This window comes from Manis javanica, chromosome 2, assembly GCF_040802235.1.
Source record: "Manis javanica isolate MJ-LG chromosome 2, MJ_LKY, whole genome shotgun sequence".
Taxonomy (NCBI): Eukaryota; Metazoa; Chordata; class Mammalia; order Pholidota; family Manidae; genus Manis; species Manis javanica.
In genome coordinates this window covers 144,910,762-144,927,712 of record NC_133157.1, presented here as the reverse complement: position 1 = coordinate 144,927,712, position 16,951 = coordinate 144,910,762, and the positions used below count along the sequence as shown (strand labels likewise).

Here is a 16,951-nt window from a genome sequence, read left to right as displayed (position 1 = left end):
TGTCTCTGTGATCTTTGTCTGCCTGTAGTTTTGCCTTTTCATGGTGATAGATATAGTTTGCAGAGCTGGTACGAGTGACCGCTGGAAGAGCTTCCCTTCTTGTTGGTTTGTGGCCTTCCTCTCCTGGGAGAATAGCGACCTCTAGTTGCTTGTGCTGGGCAGCTGTGCGCAGACAGGGCTTCTGCTTCCTGCCCAGTTGCTTTGGGGTTTATCTCCGCTGTTGCTGTGGGCTTGGCCTGGCTGGGGCTGTTCCTCCAAAATGGTGGAGCCCCGTTGGAGGGGGCGCGGCCAGGAGGCTATTTATCTCCGTAAGGGGTCTCTGTGCTCCCTGCTGCCCAGGGGGTTAGAGTGCCCAGAGATCCCCAGATTCCCTGCCTCTGGTCTAAGTGACCTGTCCTGCCCCTTTAAGACTTCCAAAAAGCACTCTCCAAACCAAAACAACAACAGCAACAATGAGAGAGGGAACAGAAAGAAAGAAAGAAAAAAAAAAGGAAAAAACAAGCGATTTTTTTTTCTTTTTTTTTGTCCTCAGGTGCCGGTCCCAGGCACCCGCTCACTGGTCCTGCTGCCCTGTCTCCCTAGCACCAGGGTCCCTGTCCTTTCAAGGCTTCCAAAAAGCACCCACCCACCGGTCCCGCAGGGAAGGAACGCTTGATATTCTTTGTCCTCAGGCACTAGTCCCAGGCACCCGCTCACCAGTCCCGCCGCCCTGCCTCCCTAGCACCGGGGTCCCTGTCCCTTTTAGGCTTCCAAAAAGCACTCGCAGGAAAGAGAAAAAAAAAAGGGGAAAAACGCGCGATTTCCTCTGTCCTCAAGTGCCGGTCTCAGGCACCCGCCCACCGGTCCCGCAGGGAAAAACGTGGGATATTCTTTGTCCTCAGGCGCCGGTCCCAGGCACCCGCTCACCAGTCCCGCCACCCTGCCTCCCTAGCACTGGGGTCCCTGTCCCTTTAAGGCTTCCAAAAAGCGCTCGCCAAAAAGAGAAAAAAAAAGGGGAAAAACGCGCGATTTCCTCTGTCCTCAGGCACCGGTCTCAGGCACCCGCCTGCCGGGCCCGCAGGGAGAAACGCGGGATATTCTTTGTCCTCAGGCGCTGGTCCCAGGCACCTGCTCACCGGTCCCGCCACCCTGCCTCCCTAGCAACGGGGGCCCGTCCCTTTAAGGCTTCCAAAAAGCGCTCGCCAAAAAAAAAAACCGCTCCGGTTTCTTTCCACCCGCCGGGAGCCGGGGGGAGGGGCGCTCGGGTCCCGCCGGGCCGGGGCTTGTATCTTACCCCCTTTGCAAGGCGCTGGGTTCTTGCAGGTGTGGATGTGGTCTGGATGTTGTCCTGTGTCCTGTGGTCTCTATTTTAGGAAGATTTTTCTTTGTTATATTTTCATAGCTCTATGTGTTTTTGGGAGGAGATTTCCACTGCTCTACTCACGCCGCCATCCTGGCTCCGCCCCTCATCAAATGTTTTTTTTTTGCCTCATTTGATTTAACATATTTTCTTCTACTTATGTGGTATATTACATTGATATTTTTATGTTGAACCAATATCCATTTCTAAGATAAATACCCATTTGTCATTGTGTGTAATCCTTTTAATATGCTTCTGGATTCAGTGTGCTAGCGTTGAAGATTTTTTGCCTCTATATTTCTAAGGGATATTTGTCCGTAGCTCTCTTTTCTTGTTATGTCTTTGTCAGGCTTTGGTATTGGGGTAACACTGACTTTGTAGAATGAATAAGAAAGTGTTCCTACCTCTTCTGTTTTTTGGAAGAGTTTGAGATGAATTGGTGTCAATTTTTTAAGTAGAAGTGAGTTCAAAGTGGTGGTGGTGTAGGGAGATCCTGTACTTACCTCCTCCTATGGACACAACAAATCTACAGCATATATGGAAAAATTCCCTCTGAAAAAGAACTGAAAAGTAGCTGAACAGCTCCTCCACAACAAAGGATAAAAGGGTCACATTAAGATGGGTAGGAGAGGCAGAGACATGATCTTGCCAAAAACCTCACCCCCAGCACGGCAACTCACAATCAGCAGGGTCTCACAAATATGGAGCTTCTCTCTGAGGAGCAAAATGTTTGTGTCTCACATAAGGCACCTCAACCTTTGAGACCTTCCCCTGAGAGACAAGCTCCAAAAAGGGCTTTGAAAACCAGTGGGACTTACATCCAGGAGACCCTGAGGGCTGTAGAGAACTGAGAGTCTGTGGTATAGGGTTTATATATGACTCATTCACCGCAGTACCCAGCACAAAAGCAGCAGTTCGAAGTTGGAGAGTGAGATCCCCCCTACTTTATTCTTCTTTTTCAGGATTGTTTTGGCTATTCGGGGTCTTTGGTGTTTCCATATGAATTTTTGAATTATTTGCTCCAGTTCATTGAAGAATGTTGCTGGTAATTTGAGAGGGATTTCATCAAATCTGTATATTGCTTTGGGCAGGATTGCCATTTTGACGATATTAATTCTTCCTGGCCATGAGCATGGGATGAGTTTCCATTTGTTAGTGTCCCCTTTAATTTCTTTTAAGAGTGACTTGTAGTTTTCAGAGTATAGGTCTTTCACTTCTTTGGTTAGGTTTATTCCTAGGTATTTTATTCTTTAAAAGCAGCAGTTTGGAAAGCACCTAGATCATTTGCGAAGGAGATTCATCTGCTAATATTAAAGCATTTACAATAGTGGCAGGGGCCTATTGGAATTTTCTCTGGGGATGGAGGAACTAGCAAGTACATTTTTACACTGTCACCCTCCTTTGCTAATGCTGCTGGGGTGGTGCCATTTTTGCACTTCCCCTCTACCTTGTTAGTGCTAGCCAGTGTGCTCTGCCCCCATGCTCTTTTACAGTCCTGCTAAAGCCAGTAGGCACATGCAGTCCACTCAGGGGATATCCCTTGAGTGCCAGGCTCTGGTGGCTGGGTGGCATGCATTTTTCAGCCCCACAAAACCAAGAGAGTTGGCAGGCCACACCGCCAGGGCATAGCACAGACAGAAGGCTGAAGCACACCCCCATTATTTCTGTGAAAAAGGCTTATTGTTCTATTGCATCAGCTTGAGGGGCATGCTTGAGGTTACCACATATTGAAAGGCTGCTGAGTTGCTGTGAAGCAACATAGACCGGAGGACACCATCTTTGTATTCTTTTTTGGTCTCATTATGGTTCATTGGTACCTTTCAGAAAAGAGCTTATACACTCTTCTGGAGATTAAATTTTTGTGGCTGTCACCAAGGGGACACCTCTGGATCATCTAGTTTGGAGGCTACATGCTTTATAATTGCAGTCTGGCTAAATGGTACATATTTGCATAATTTATTTCTATTATTGATTAATTATTAAAAATTATTTTACTTGAAGTATAGTTGAAATATATTAGTTTCATACATAGTGATTCAACATTTATATACATTAAAATGTGCACTATAAGTCTAGTTACCATCAGTCACCACACAAAGTTATAGAGTATTATTGATTATATTCCTTATGCTGTACTTTACATCCCTGTAAGTTTCCTATTTTATAACTGGAAGTTTGTTCCTCTTAATCCCTTTCAATTATTTTCCCCATCCCCCTCATCCCCACCCTTCTGGCAACCACCAGTTTGCTCTCCATGTTTATGAATCTGTGCCTGTTTTAGTTGTTCATTGTTCTGTTGTATCCTCTTGTTAGATTGATCCATTTACCGTTATGTTATGCCCTTTGTTTATTGTCACAGTCTCTCTTCTAAAGTCTATTTTGTCTGAAATAAATATTGCTACCCCAGCTTTCTCTTTGTTTCCATTTGCTTGAAATATCTGTTCTATTCCTTCACTTTCGGTCTGTGTGTGTCCTTAGTTCTAAAGTAAGTCTATTGTAGACAACGTATAGATGGGTCTTGGGTTTTTTTTTTAATCTGTTCAGTCACCCTATGTCTTTTGTCTATTTAGTCATTTACATTTAAAGTAATTACTGATAGGTGTGTACTTGTTGCCATTTTGTTAATTATTTTCTGGTTATTTTTGTAGTTCTTCTCTGTTCCTTTTTTCCACTACCTCTCTTCCCTTCGGGTTTAATGACTTTCTTTAATGTTGTGTATGGATTTGTTTCTCTCTCTCTCTTTGTTGGCTCTATTAGAGGTTTTTAGTTTGTGATTACCAAGAGGTTCATATATATATATCACCATGTTATTTTAAGTGAATGTTCACTTACGTTTGACCACATCCTCATTTAGTTTTTATGTCATATTTTAAGTCTTTTTATTATGTGTATCCCCTAATTATTATACATATAATTATAGATATATTGTAATAAAAGTTATAGATATAACAAGTATTGATTTTACTAGTGCTATCTTTTAACCTGCAAAATAACTTTATCAGTGATCGGTCTACTATCTTTATTATATGTTTGCTTTTACCAATGTGATTATTTTCTTTCATAATTTTGTTGCTTCTAGTTATGGCCTTTTCTTTTGCACTTAAAGAAGTCCCTTTGACATTTCTTTTTAAGGCTGGTTTAGTGGTGATGAACTTTAACTTTTGTTTGTCTGAGATACTTTCTCTTTCAATTCTAAATGATAACCTGTCTGAGCAGAGTATTCTTGGTTGCAATATTTTTCTTTTCAGCACTTAGACTATATCATGCCACTCCTTTCTAGCCTGCAAAGTTTTGGTGAAATAGCAGCTGATAGTCTTATAGGGATTACCTTGAACATAATGAATTGTTTTTCTCTTGTTACTTTGAAGATTTTCTCTTTCTCTGTTTTTTTTTTTTTTTTTTTTTTTTTACATTTTAATTATTATATGACTTGGTATGGACCTCTCTGGGGCTCTGTTTGGGGCACTGTGTGCTTCCTGAATTTGAATGTCAGTTTCCTTCCCCAGGATAGGGAAGTTTTCAGGTATCATTTCTTCAAATACATTTCCTGCCCTTTCTCTCTCTCCTACTTCTGCAAGCCCCTATAATGTGAATGTTAGTAGGCTTCGTTGTCACAGAGGTCCCTTAAACTATCTTCAGTAAAAAATATTTTTCCTCTTTTTGCTGCTCAGCTTTGGTGATTTCCACTACCTTGTCTTCCAGATTGCTAATCCACTCTTCTGTATCATCTAATCTGCAGATGATTGCTCTGAGTCTATTTTTCATTTCAGTTATTGTATTCTTCAGTTCTGAATTTTTGTGTGTGTTTTTAAAATTTCTTTACTGAAGTTCTTGGTGTGTTAATATATTCTTTTCCCAAGTTCAGTGAGCATCTTTATGACCATTACTTTGAACTCTTTGTCAAGTAGACTTTTTATCTTCATTTCAATTAGTTCTTCTGAGATTTTAGGTTATTGCTTCATTTGGAACATATTCCTTTCTCTCCTTATTTTGCCTGACTGTGCTTGTTTCCATATATTAGGTAGATCAGCTGTGTTTTCTATTCTTGAAGAAGTGGTGTTACATAGAAGGTGCCAATGAGACCAGGAAGCACAATGTCTCTGGTCACCAGACTAGGCACTGTTGAGGAGTCTTCTGTGTTGACTGCATGCCATCATGTTGGGATTCTGTGGGGGCACTGGTGGGTAGTTCTGGCCTTTGGCATAACTGGCTGAGAGGCCTGGCCTTGACTATTGTAGACATGTTGGTGAGTGAGAAAGGTCAGCAGAGGAATACAGATGGGTGGGCAACCAGTAATAGGAAGATAGGTGGAGAGTATCAGAAGTGGTACATATCAGTATTGAATCAACTAGGTAGAAGGAAAGTAAGAAAAATGGTGTTTTTCCATGCTCCCTTTCCCTCAGAAAGTTCCTACAGATCCCTGTACCTCTGGTACATGCCATAAAATTAGTCAGTAAATCCCTGTATAGCCCAGTGCTTTTCAAACTGCTGTCTCTGAGCTGAGCTATGGAGTGAGTGATATTTTGTGGGGGCCCTTAAAAGTGTAACCTCAGTTCACTACAGCCTCCAACTCTCTGAGAGTTAAACCTTGCTGGTTTTCAGTCAGTCATTATCAGGGCTCATCTTCCTGGTATAGGTTCCCAGGTGCCCAATATGAGGCTTGAACTCTTTGCTTCTCAGAGAAGATCTCTGTGTTTGTGATTTCCCTCCTGCTTGTGGGACACCATAGCAGGTGTATGAGTCCTGATTAGTCTGCATCTGTGCCCTCTTACTCATCTTGATGTGGCCTTTTCTTTTTATCTTCAGTTGCGGAAGAGCTGTTCTGCTAGTCTTAAGAGAGAGTTGTTTTGTATTTTGTATGTATTGTAGTTTTGGTATGTCTGTGGAAGGAGTTGAGCTCAGGATCTTCCTACTCAACTATCTTGATTCTTTCTCTATCTGCACAGTTTAAAATCTGGTGCCTGGTGGTATTGGTTCAAATCAGCCTGAAAATAGGTATTGAGGTCCTTTTGGAACACTTGCAGGTCTTGGGACAACTGCAACAACTAGAACCTGTCAAGAGTAAATCAGACTTCTTAGACAATCACAAAGGTCTGAGAGACAACTAAGAGCTAGGGCAAGGTTGGGTGATAAGGTTCAGCTTCTACAAAGGGGCCCACTCTTTCAAGACTGGGAGCGATCTTTTGCCTCATTCATAGAAATAAACAAAATCAAACAAAATGAAGGAATAGAGGAATGTGTTCCGAACAAACAACAAAAAGAGGTAAAACCTGAGAAAAAGAGCTTAATGAAATGAAGTTAAGTAAGTAACTTGATAAAGAGTTCAAACTAATGGTCATAATGATGATCACTGAACTTGGGGGAAGAATGGATGAACACAGTGAGAACTTCAACAAAAATAAACATAAAGTATCAAACAAGTTATAGAGCTGAATAACACAAAAATGAACTGAAAAAATACATTAGAGGTCTTCAAAAGCAGATTAGAAGAAACAGAAGAAATAATTAGTGATCTGAAAGACAGAGTAGTCTAAGTCACCCAGTGCGGCAGAATGAAAATTATTTCAAAAAAGAGAAGATAGCTTAAGGGACTAAAGGGAAAACATCATGCAGACCAACATTCATATTATAAGGATGTCAGAAGTAGAAGAGAGAAAGGGGAGAAGACTTAACTGAAGAAATAATGGCTGAAAACTTTCCTAACCCAATGAAGGAACCAGGCACCCAGATCCACATACCCCATAGAGTTTCAAATAAGGTGAACCCAAGGAGATCTACTGCATTACATGTATAATGAAGATGTCAAGCTAAAGGTAAAAAGATCTTAAAAGAGCAAGAGAAAAACAACTTGCTTTGTACAAGGGAACTGTCATAAGACTATCAGCAGATTTTTCAGCAAAAACTTTGCAGGCTAAAAGGGAGTAGCATGTTATATTAGAAGTGCTAAAGGAAAAATCCTTCCTACCAACAATTCTACCTGCAAATTATCATTCAGAATTGAAGGAGAGAGAAAGAATTTCCCAGACAAGCAGAAGTTAGAGCAATTCATCACCACTGAATTGGCCTTATGAGAAATGTTAAAGGGACTTTTTAAGCTGAAAAGAGAGGGCTCTAATTAGCAACAAGAAAACTTAAAAGTGAAAAATTTCAATGATAAAAGTGAATCTATAGTAAAGGAAGTACATTAATCACTTATAAAGCTAGTGTGGAGATTAAAAGACAAAAACTAAAAAAAAACTATAAATGCAATAGTAAGGTATAAACAAAACAAAAATGTAAAATGTGACATCAAAAACATAAATTTTGGAAGAGAAATAAAAATGTATTTTTAGCATGTGTTCAAGCTTAACTTGCTATCAACTTAAAATACACTGTCATGTATGTATATGTATATGCATATATATGCTCTTATATGTGAACCCCATGGTAACTACAAAGCAAAAATCTATAGTAGGTACACAAAAGATAGTGAGAAAGGAATCTAAGCATAACTTTAAGGAAAGTCATCAAACCACAAGGGAAGAGATCCAAGAAGTAGAAAGGGAAAGAAAGGAACTACAAAACAGCCAGAAAACAATTTAAAAAATGGTGGTAAGTACATACCTTCCAATAATTATTTTAAATGCAAATAGACTAAATGACCCAATAAAAGTCATAGGGTGGCTAAAGGGATAAAAAAGTCCCATGTATATGTTATTTACAAGAAACTTACTTTAGATGTAAAGACACACATAGACTGAAAGTGGAAGGGATCATGAAAATGAAAACAGAAAGAAAGCTGGTTTTCAGACAAAATAAACTTTAAAATATAGACTGTAATGAAAGACAGATATGGGCATTACATAATGATAAAGGGGTCAATTCCACAAGAAGATACAACATTTGCAAATATTTATATACCCAACAGACTTTAAAATATAGACCCTAATAAAAGACAGATATGGGCATACATAATGATAAAGGGGTCAATTCAGCAAGAAGATATAACATTTGTAAATATTTATATACCCAACATAGGAGCTCCTACATATGTAAAGCAAATATTAACAGTCCTAAAAGAAGACATTAACAGCAATACAATAATAGCAGGGGACCTTACTTACTATCAATGGCTAGATCTTCTACATAGCAAATCAAAAGGAAACATTGGCCTTAAAAGATGTATCAGATCAGGTGAACTTAGATATACACAGAACATTCCATCTAAAAATGGCAGAATACATATTTTTCTCAAGAACACATGAAAAATTGTGCAGGATAGATCATATGTTGGTCCACAAAACAAGTCTTTGTAAATTTGGGAAGTTTGAAATCATAGCAGGCATCTTTTCTGACCAATGGCATGAAACTAGAAATTGATTACAAGAAAGCTGGGGAAAAATCACAAATATGTGGAGATTAAACAACATGCTACTGAACAACCTATGAGTCAACAAACAAACCAAAGGTGAAGTAAAAGATATCTTGAGACAAATTAAATGGAAGTACAACATACCAAAATCTTTGGGATACAGCCAAAGAATTCTAAAAGGGAAATTTATAGTAGTACAGGCCTATGTCAAGAAACAAGAGAAGTCTCAAACAATATAACTTTATGCCTAAAGGAAACTGAAGAAGAAATGAAACCCAAAGTCAGTGGAAGGAAGGCAACTATACAGACCAGAGCAGAAATAAATGAAATGGAAACTAAAAAGACAATAGCAAAGATCAATAAAACAAATAAAAAATTTTGGAAAATATGAATTAAATTGACAAATTTTGACTATCATCACTAAAAAATATAAAAAGGGGGAGTGCACAAAAAAATAAAATTAAAATGGCAAAGAAGTTAAAACTGATACCAAAGAAATACAAAGAAAGATGAGATTGTTGTGAACACTTACACGTCAACAAATTGGGAAACAGAGGAGTGGATAAATTCCTAAAATATACAGTCTTCTAAGGCTGAATCAGGAAGAAATACAAAATCTGAAGACTAATTTCTCATAAGGAGATTGAATCAGTAATCAACACCCCCCTACAAAAGGCATACCAGTACCAGATAGCTTCACTGGTGAACTCCACCAAGCATCTAAAGATTTAAACTATCCTTCTCAAAATCTTCCAAAAAATTGAAGAGGATGGAATGCCGCCATACTCATTTTATAAGGCCAGTGTTAGCCTAATACAAAAACCAGAAAAGGACACCACAAAAAAAGGCAATTGTAGGCCAAATTCCCTGATGAACAGAGAGGCAAAAATCCTCAACAAAATACTAGCAAGCCAACCAATACATTAAAAGGATCATACACTGTGATCAAGTGAGATTTATTCCAGGGATGCAAGGATGGCTCAGCATCATGCTTCCAGACTTCAAACTGTATTACTTAGCTTTGGTATCCAAATAATGAGGTATTGACATAAAAACAGACACATACATAGATCAATGGAAGAGAATAGAGAGCTCAGAAATAAACCCACACATACATGCTGAATTAAGACAAAGGAGGCAAGAATATAAAATGGGGGAAAGGGCAGATGAGTTTTTGAATCTGACTTCAAATACAAGAGCAACAAAAAAAGATGACTTTTTAGGATCTGACTCCAAATATAAAGGCAACAAAAGCAAAAATCAAGAAGTGGGACTATACCAAACTAAAAAGCTTCTGCACATTGAAACAAAACAAAATAAAAAAGGAACCTACTGAATGGGAAAAGATATTTAAATTATATATCCAGTAAGGGGTTAATATCCAAAATATATAAAGAACCCATACAACACAGTAATAAAAAAACCAAAAAATCCAATTAAAAATGGGCAGAAGATCCTTAATAGAAATGTTTCCAAAGAAGATCTATATATGACCAACAGGCACATGAAAAGATGCTCAACATTACTAATCATCAGGGAAATGCAAATGCAAGCCACAATGAGATCTCACTTCACATCTGTTAGAATGGATATTGTTGAAAAGATAAGAAAGTGTTGGCAAGGATGTGGAGAAAAGGGAACTATCCTGCAATGTTGGTGGGAGTGTAGAATGGTGCAGTCACTCTGAAAAATAGTATGGAGGTTCCTCAAAAAGTTGAAAATATAACTACCATATCATGCAGCAATTCCACTTCCAGGCATTTATCTAAAGAAAATGAATACACTAATTTGACAAGACATTTGCATGTCTGTTCATTGCAGCACTATTCACAATAGCCAAGATGTGGAGACAATTGGTCGGTGGATGAATGGATAAAGAAGGGTGCTGTTTATACACATGTATATAAAATGGAATACTAGGCAGCCATAAAAAGAATGAAATCTTGCTATTTGTGAAAACATAGATGAACCTTGAGGGAATTACACTAAATGAAATAAGTTGAGCAGAAAGACAAATGATGTATGTCACTTACATGTGGAATCTAAAAACCAAACCAAACCAAACCAATGTAATACATACAGAGAAGAAACTGGTGGCTGTCTTAGGGGAGGGAGGTTGGGTGTTGGATGGAAAGGGTGAAGGGGGTCAAGAGGTACAAACTTCTAGTTATAAAATAAATAAGTCATGGAGATATAATGCATTTCATGGTGGCTATAGTCAGTAATATTGTATTGCATGTTTGAAATATTGCTAAGAGTATAAATCTTAAAAGTTCTCATCACAAGAAAAAGAAATTTGGTGACTGCATGGTGACAGATGATAACCAGACTTTTTGTGATGATCATTTCACAATGTATACAGATATGAAATGATTGTGTTTTATACATGAAACTGATACAATGTATATCAATTATACCTTAATAAAAATAAAAGAGCTCAATACATATTAAAGAAAAACACTTTGTTTTGGCATTCGACAGTGAAACCCTAGGCCTTTTTTTGTTGGGAGGTTTTTGATTACTGTTTCAATATCTTTATTTATTATAGGCCTATTCACAGTTTCTACTTTTTCTTGAGTCAGTTTTGATAGTTTGTGTGTTTCTAAGTATTTAGCCATTTCATAATAGGCTATCTAATTTGTTAGCATACAATTATTCATGAGTTTTATAACTTTATGTTTCTGTAAGATCAGTAGTTATGTCCTTATTTTCACTTCCGACTTTAGTAATTTGAGTTTTCTTTTTTCCTTAGGCTAACTAAATGTCCATTTTGGTGTTCTTTTTGAAGAACCAACTTTTGGTTTCATTGTTTCAATTGTTTTCTATTTTCTATTTTATCTTCTTGACCTTCCTTCTTCCTTTTTCTACTTCCTCTTCTTCCTTTTCCCAAAAACTCTCTCCTACCCCTCCTCTTTCTTCATCTGCGCCTCTTCTCCTTCACTTTGGAACCTGTGGATTTTAGATCAGAATCTCCAAAGTAGTTTTTTCTCATAGCAGGCTATCAGTTTAGTTGATGGACATCCATTTGTATAGACTTTCTTCTCTGAAGTACATTCAAATTTTATGGAATTACAGCTAAACTTTTCCTCTGAGTTCTGCTTTCATTGTATTCCTTATGTTTTTGTATGTTATGTTTATTTTTTCATTCATCTTAAGGTATTTAAAAATTTCCCTTGCAATTTCTTTTACTCATTGGTTGCTTAAGAGTATGTTGTTTGATTTATACATATTTGTGGATTTTCTGGTTTTTCCTTGTATTGATTTCCATCATATTTGGAAGAGGTACTCTGTATGATTTCTTAATCAAGGCTTGTTTTGTGATACATAATCTGTCCTGTGTTCCATGTGCACTTGAGAAAACTGTGTCTTGCTGTTGTTGGGTGGAATGTTCAATAAATATCTGTTAATCTAGTTGATATGTAATGTTCAAGTCTTTTTCCTTATTGATCTGTTTAGTTGTTCTATACATTATTCAAAGTGGGGTATTGAAGTCTTCTGCTATTTATTATAGACTATTTCTCTAGCTAATTCTGTCAATTTTTATTTCATATATTTTGGCTCTGTCATTAGGTATATATACATGTCTATTATATCTTTTTGATGGACTGACCCATTTATCAATAATTATATCCTAATATGTGGTGCTATAAAATGGATTTTGTGAAATTACATTTGAACTATGTTCTCTTGGTTCCTTTATAGATCACAGTTGGAGACATTGGAACACTCTTTAAGATTCGTATTGGTCATACCAACTCTGGACTCTCCCCTTCCTGGCACTGTAAAGAGGTAAAGACATTTTAATACTCCTAGCCTTTGCAAAACCCTCTGCAGTTTCTGTCCAGGAATCAAACCTTAAGGGGTATTTCATGCCTATTGTGAGTTGATGGTGTCAAAATTTGGAACTTTTTAGTGTGTTTCTCAAGGCAGATGTGTCATTTACCCTCATTAATAATTTAATCCACAATTAATCAATGGCAGCATCTCAACCAATCCTTTCACCTCTGCACAGAAAAGAGGTGCTAAGCGAGAAATGCCCCAAGTGCTTTTAAGAGCAAAAAAGGTTTAAATTTTCTACATTGTCTGGAATTTAAATTTTACTTATTACCATGATTGCCAGTAAATGGAGTTCTTCAACACTGAAAATCATAAAGATTGTAGTCTACTTTTAGGTATGGTATATTTCCATCTTTTTTTACCTCAAAATAAATGATCTTTAAAGAAGTTTTCAAAATGCAAAGAACATCTCATTCCTGATATTGGAAAACTTGTTTCACAGCTTTGTAATAATATGTGAGAAAATTACTGAAAAATTCATGTAAATTGAGAATTCCTTAAAAACATATTTTAAAAATTCTATTAGCAGAAATATATAGTTGTTAATTATGCCATCTTCTTTGCATTAAACTTGCAAAAGAACCTGAAGCAGAATGAAAAAGATACAGAATGTAGATGTTAGATTTCAAAATTCAACATTATTTTCTGGCTTCTATATGAAATTATCCTCTCTTGTATGTTATAGAGGGCTCTTGAAGTCTGATATTCAAATTGATACTCAAGTGATCATATATAATAATGTCTTTTACTTCTTTCTCTCCTAGTAAGCTAAAGTAACTTTTGAAAATTATCATGAATCCTCCTGCCATCTTATTTGATTGATAGCCAGTAAACAGTGTTATACTTATTATGAAGCTGGGTTGCTGAGATACTGATTAAGTGATCTGAAAAGATTATATAATATTGAAGAGGAAAGACAAAAAACAGGCTGGGAATTCCTATTGTTTTTCTGTTGATGGATAGTACTCTCTTATTGCAGGACAACTTGTTTGCCTGAAGTTTACTTCAACTGTCTTTGAGAATCAGTGAAAAAAAGAGATGTTCTTAATTAAAAATTTTATTCTGAGTAGATAAAGCCCTCATAAAATTTGCCCACTTGGCCAATTTAAGGTGCTAGATTATGGGTTGCAGTTTTATTTCCAATTCTTATTGTACAGTTTAGAAGTTTGAAGTTTAAACTTTTAAGTAAGTTAACATGTGCTACAACTTGAAGGGATTTTAATTAAAACACTGAGTCCATTATAGTAATAATGATACAACATTTACACAGTCCGTAGAATAATCACATTGCTTTTAGGTTCATAACCTTAATTCTTTCAAGTTTAGTTAAGGAAGATTACAAAAAAAGTTTCCAGTGGTGATTTATTTTGTTGTTTTCAAAGGATCTGCCTTGAGGCTTTAATTAAAATAACCAAATCAAGCAGTTGTGGTAAGCAGTAGCAGTGTTGTAAACCAGTGGTACTTCTGTGTGGTTCTTAGGGGGACCCTTTCTAAAAAGTGTGTTTGCACCAGAATCATATTTAGTGTGAATATACAAATGCATATTTCCTGGGCCTTAACGAACACCCACGGAATTAGTAAGTTTAGGGATGGAAAATCTATGTTTATAACACCATGGTTTCTTAACTACATTAAAGTTGAAAATCTTTGATTTAAAGCATTTTAAAGACCATAAGATTCATTTAACAGATGGCTAAATTATCTCCCTGAAGCTTTTAAAGGAATAATAGTACCATACTCATGAAAGGCTAGATTTTAGAATCTGAGAGCATGATTTCAATTCTGATGATTTTTGATATTCATTTGATCCTACCAGAATTTACTAACATCTTTGTTTAATTCCTAAATAAATGGATTATATATAATATGGCATAATAGGTACCCAAATAATTGTTTAAATTTTATTTGTTAAGGTACCCAAATAAATAATTGTTTAAATTTCATTTATTGTTAAGGAACCAAGGAGGGAACTATATCAGTTTGAGTCTGTAGTGCATTAAATCTAAGCTTATGTTAATAGTTTATAAAATCAATTTAAAATAAAAAAATTCATTACTAAGAGATTGGACCAAGGAAGTAATAGATTTTTTAATACTATAAACATCTCTTTCTAAATAGGGAAATATTGATGACAGAAAATTGGGGAAGAAATTGGCATGTTTACCATTTCAACATAGAGAAATTAGAAATGGAAAAAATCCAAAAGAGAGAAAAGAAATGCTGTTGTACTTGAGATGGCAATAAAAGAAGAAACAGGCACTTTTCTTGACAAGTATCCAGCAACTTCTCTGAGCTGTGTTAGACTTAAAAAAAACTTTAATCAGACTTTTTGGTAAAGTATTCTTACATTTTTTTATAAATAATATTGTTATTGTAGATACAGTTGTGGAACATGAATTCTGGAAACAAGTTTTACATACCAGTTCAACGTTGGTTGGCACGAGATCAAGAGGATGGGGCAATCTGCCGAGAATTTCCTGTTTTAAACAAAGGACAACCTATTCTTCCAGGTAGGGAAGATCCACCTCCAGGCAGCACAAATAGAACTTGTTTGCCTAAATGTTGAATGATAGGGAACTTGATAAATGCATGTTGAATAAGTGAATGTAAGAATAGAAATCAGTTAGCATAAGCATAGCCATCTTAAAGGCCTAGAAGCCATTTTCTGAGTATGTGACTTAGAAAGAAAAACTGGAACTGGGTAAGGCCTTGAAAAACAAGCTAATCATGAACACCAGATGGTGGGCAGCTGTGGTCTTTAGTCAGCTAACCTTGGTCAGCTAATCCTACATACCAAGCTTATCCTGCAGAACCTCCCTGACAATTGAGGAGTGGTCTTATCTTGCTCCTGCCTAACCCCAGGATGTATGTCTTGCAAGAATAATGTGCAGCTGTGGAAAATTACTATGAGTTAAGTGTTTTGAAAATGCTATATAAACCCTTGGCTTTGAGTGCTCGGGGTCCTTGTTGAGACCCGCTGCATCGGGCTGACTTGGACCCCAGCTAGCTGTCTGAATAAAGACTTTGCTTGAATTTACATCTCTATGCCTGTGTAGTTTGTTCTCTAGAGAAGCCTCGGAAGCCCGGACCCTAACAGTGAATAAATGAATGAATCAGTTTTCAGGAACTTCTCATTTCTTAACAATTACCTCTGCTGGTGTAGTAGTTGCATCTAGATATTTTTTAGTTGTTTTATGTGCTGGCATTCAGGAAAATGTTCTTGTCAACAGTTAATTCTGTGGGAAGGTCAGCTGGAGTGCTTCTTAATCAGATCAGGAAAATTAAATCTTAGAAGGTCATGAGAAAATTGAATGTCCAATGAAGTTCCTCAAGGACTAAGAAATGGAAGTCAATGTATGTTTTTATCCCCAGTGGAGCTTTATTTTTGAAAACTTACCTGAAAATGAAAACAGAACTGCTCAATGACTTTTTAAGCATTTGGCCCAAAGCAGAGGTTGTGTTCCACCCTTGTATAAATATGGCTGAAAAATAGGCTCTGCTCACGATTAGAGAGCCACTACTCAATACCTCAAGAATACAGAGTGATTGGTCCATAAAAACTGTTTGCATTTGTGTCTGTTGGCTTCAGTTTTGGAAGAGAATAGAGAATGGGTATATGAGAGTTATTAAATGGTCAGTTAATAAAAACAGATTTTTCTCCAATCCAGAATATTTTCTACTAAAAATGTGGTGTCTTAGTTTTCTAAAAAAAAAAACAACTGTGAATATTATGAAGAGTTCCACAATGTCATATAATCTAACATTAGTCTTAGATACATATAACTTGTGTAATATTTTTAGGGAAGGTAGGCTGGTGAAACATTTTTAGAGATAGATGATTCCTTTGTGGTTTTTAAATAAGATGTAATAAACTCTTTGTTAAATTTTGTTAACTCTTTGTTAACACTTTCTGAGGTTAAAATATTTTTGAAAAGATATGAATAGTTCCATGAGTTAAAAAGTGAAGGCTTGTGTGAACATTGTTTTCACCATTCATAGGCATTTTTCTCACCATTTATAATTATTATTCTCAGTATCCTTCCTCATCAGTCCATTCACTTCACCTAAGGAGACATTTAATGGGTGCTCTGTTCCTACCTACTGTTAGTAGTGTTGCAGAGGTCACTCTTTGTTTTTTCAAATCTCATTTTAACTGTAAAATTCTGCTCAAATTTCTTATATTCTGCAAATACAAACTGATTTCCTTGCCTTCCCTATACTGCTTGGTACTTATGGTTTATTAATAAACATTTTTTCCAGTTTTGCCACTTGGCTTGGAGAAACCTCTTATATACTGTCTATACCCCTTTATGTGCTATTTATAAACTTGGTAAGCCATTAGTTATCTAGGTCAGGGTAGAGATAGCAAATGATAGCTGGCCCCAGCCATACTTTTGCCTAATATTTTAGCAGATTGATGCTAT

The 16,951-nt window shown here is 36.7% G+C and overlaps 1 protein-coding gene across 1 annotated transcript in view; it reads left to right on the top strand.

The window, feature by feature from the left end:
* The window catches only part of RP1 (RP1 axonemal microtubule associated), a 370,859-nt gene that overhangs the window by 98,711 nt on the left and 255,197 nt on the right, over positions 1-16,951 (top strand). Inside the window, exons 5-6 of the mRNA XM_036999525.2 lie at positions 12,393-12,479; positions 14,905-15,037. Coding sequence (XP_036855420.2) covers positions 12,393-12,479; positions 14,905-15,037 — 220 coding nt within the window. The remainder of the gene's footprint in view (positions 1-12,392; positions 12,480-14,904; positions 15,038-16,951) is intronic.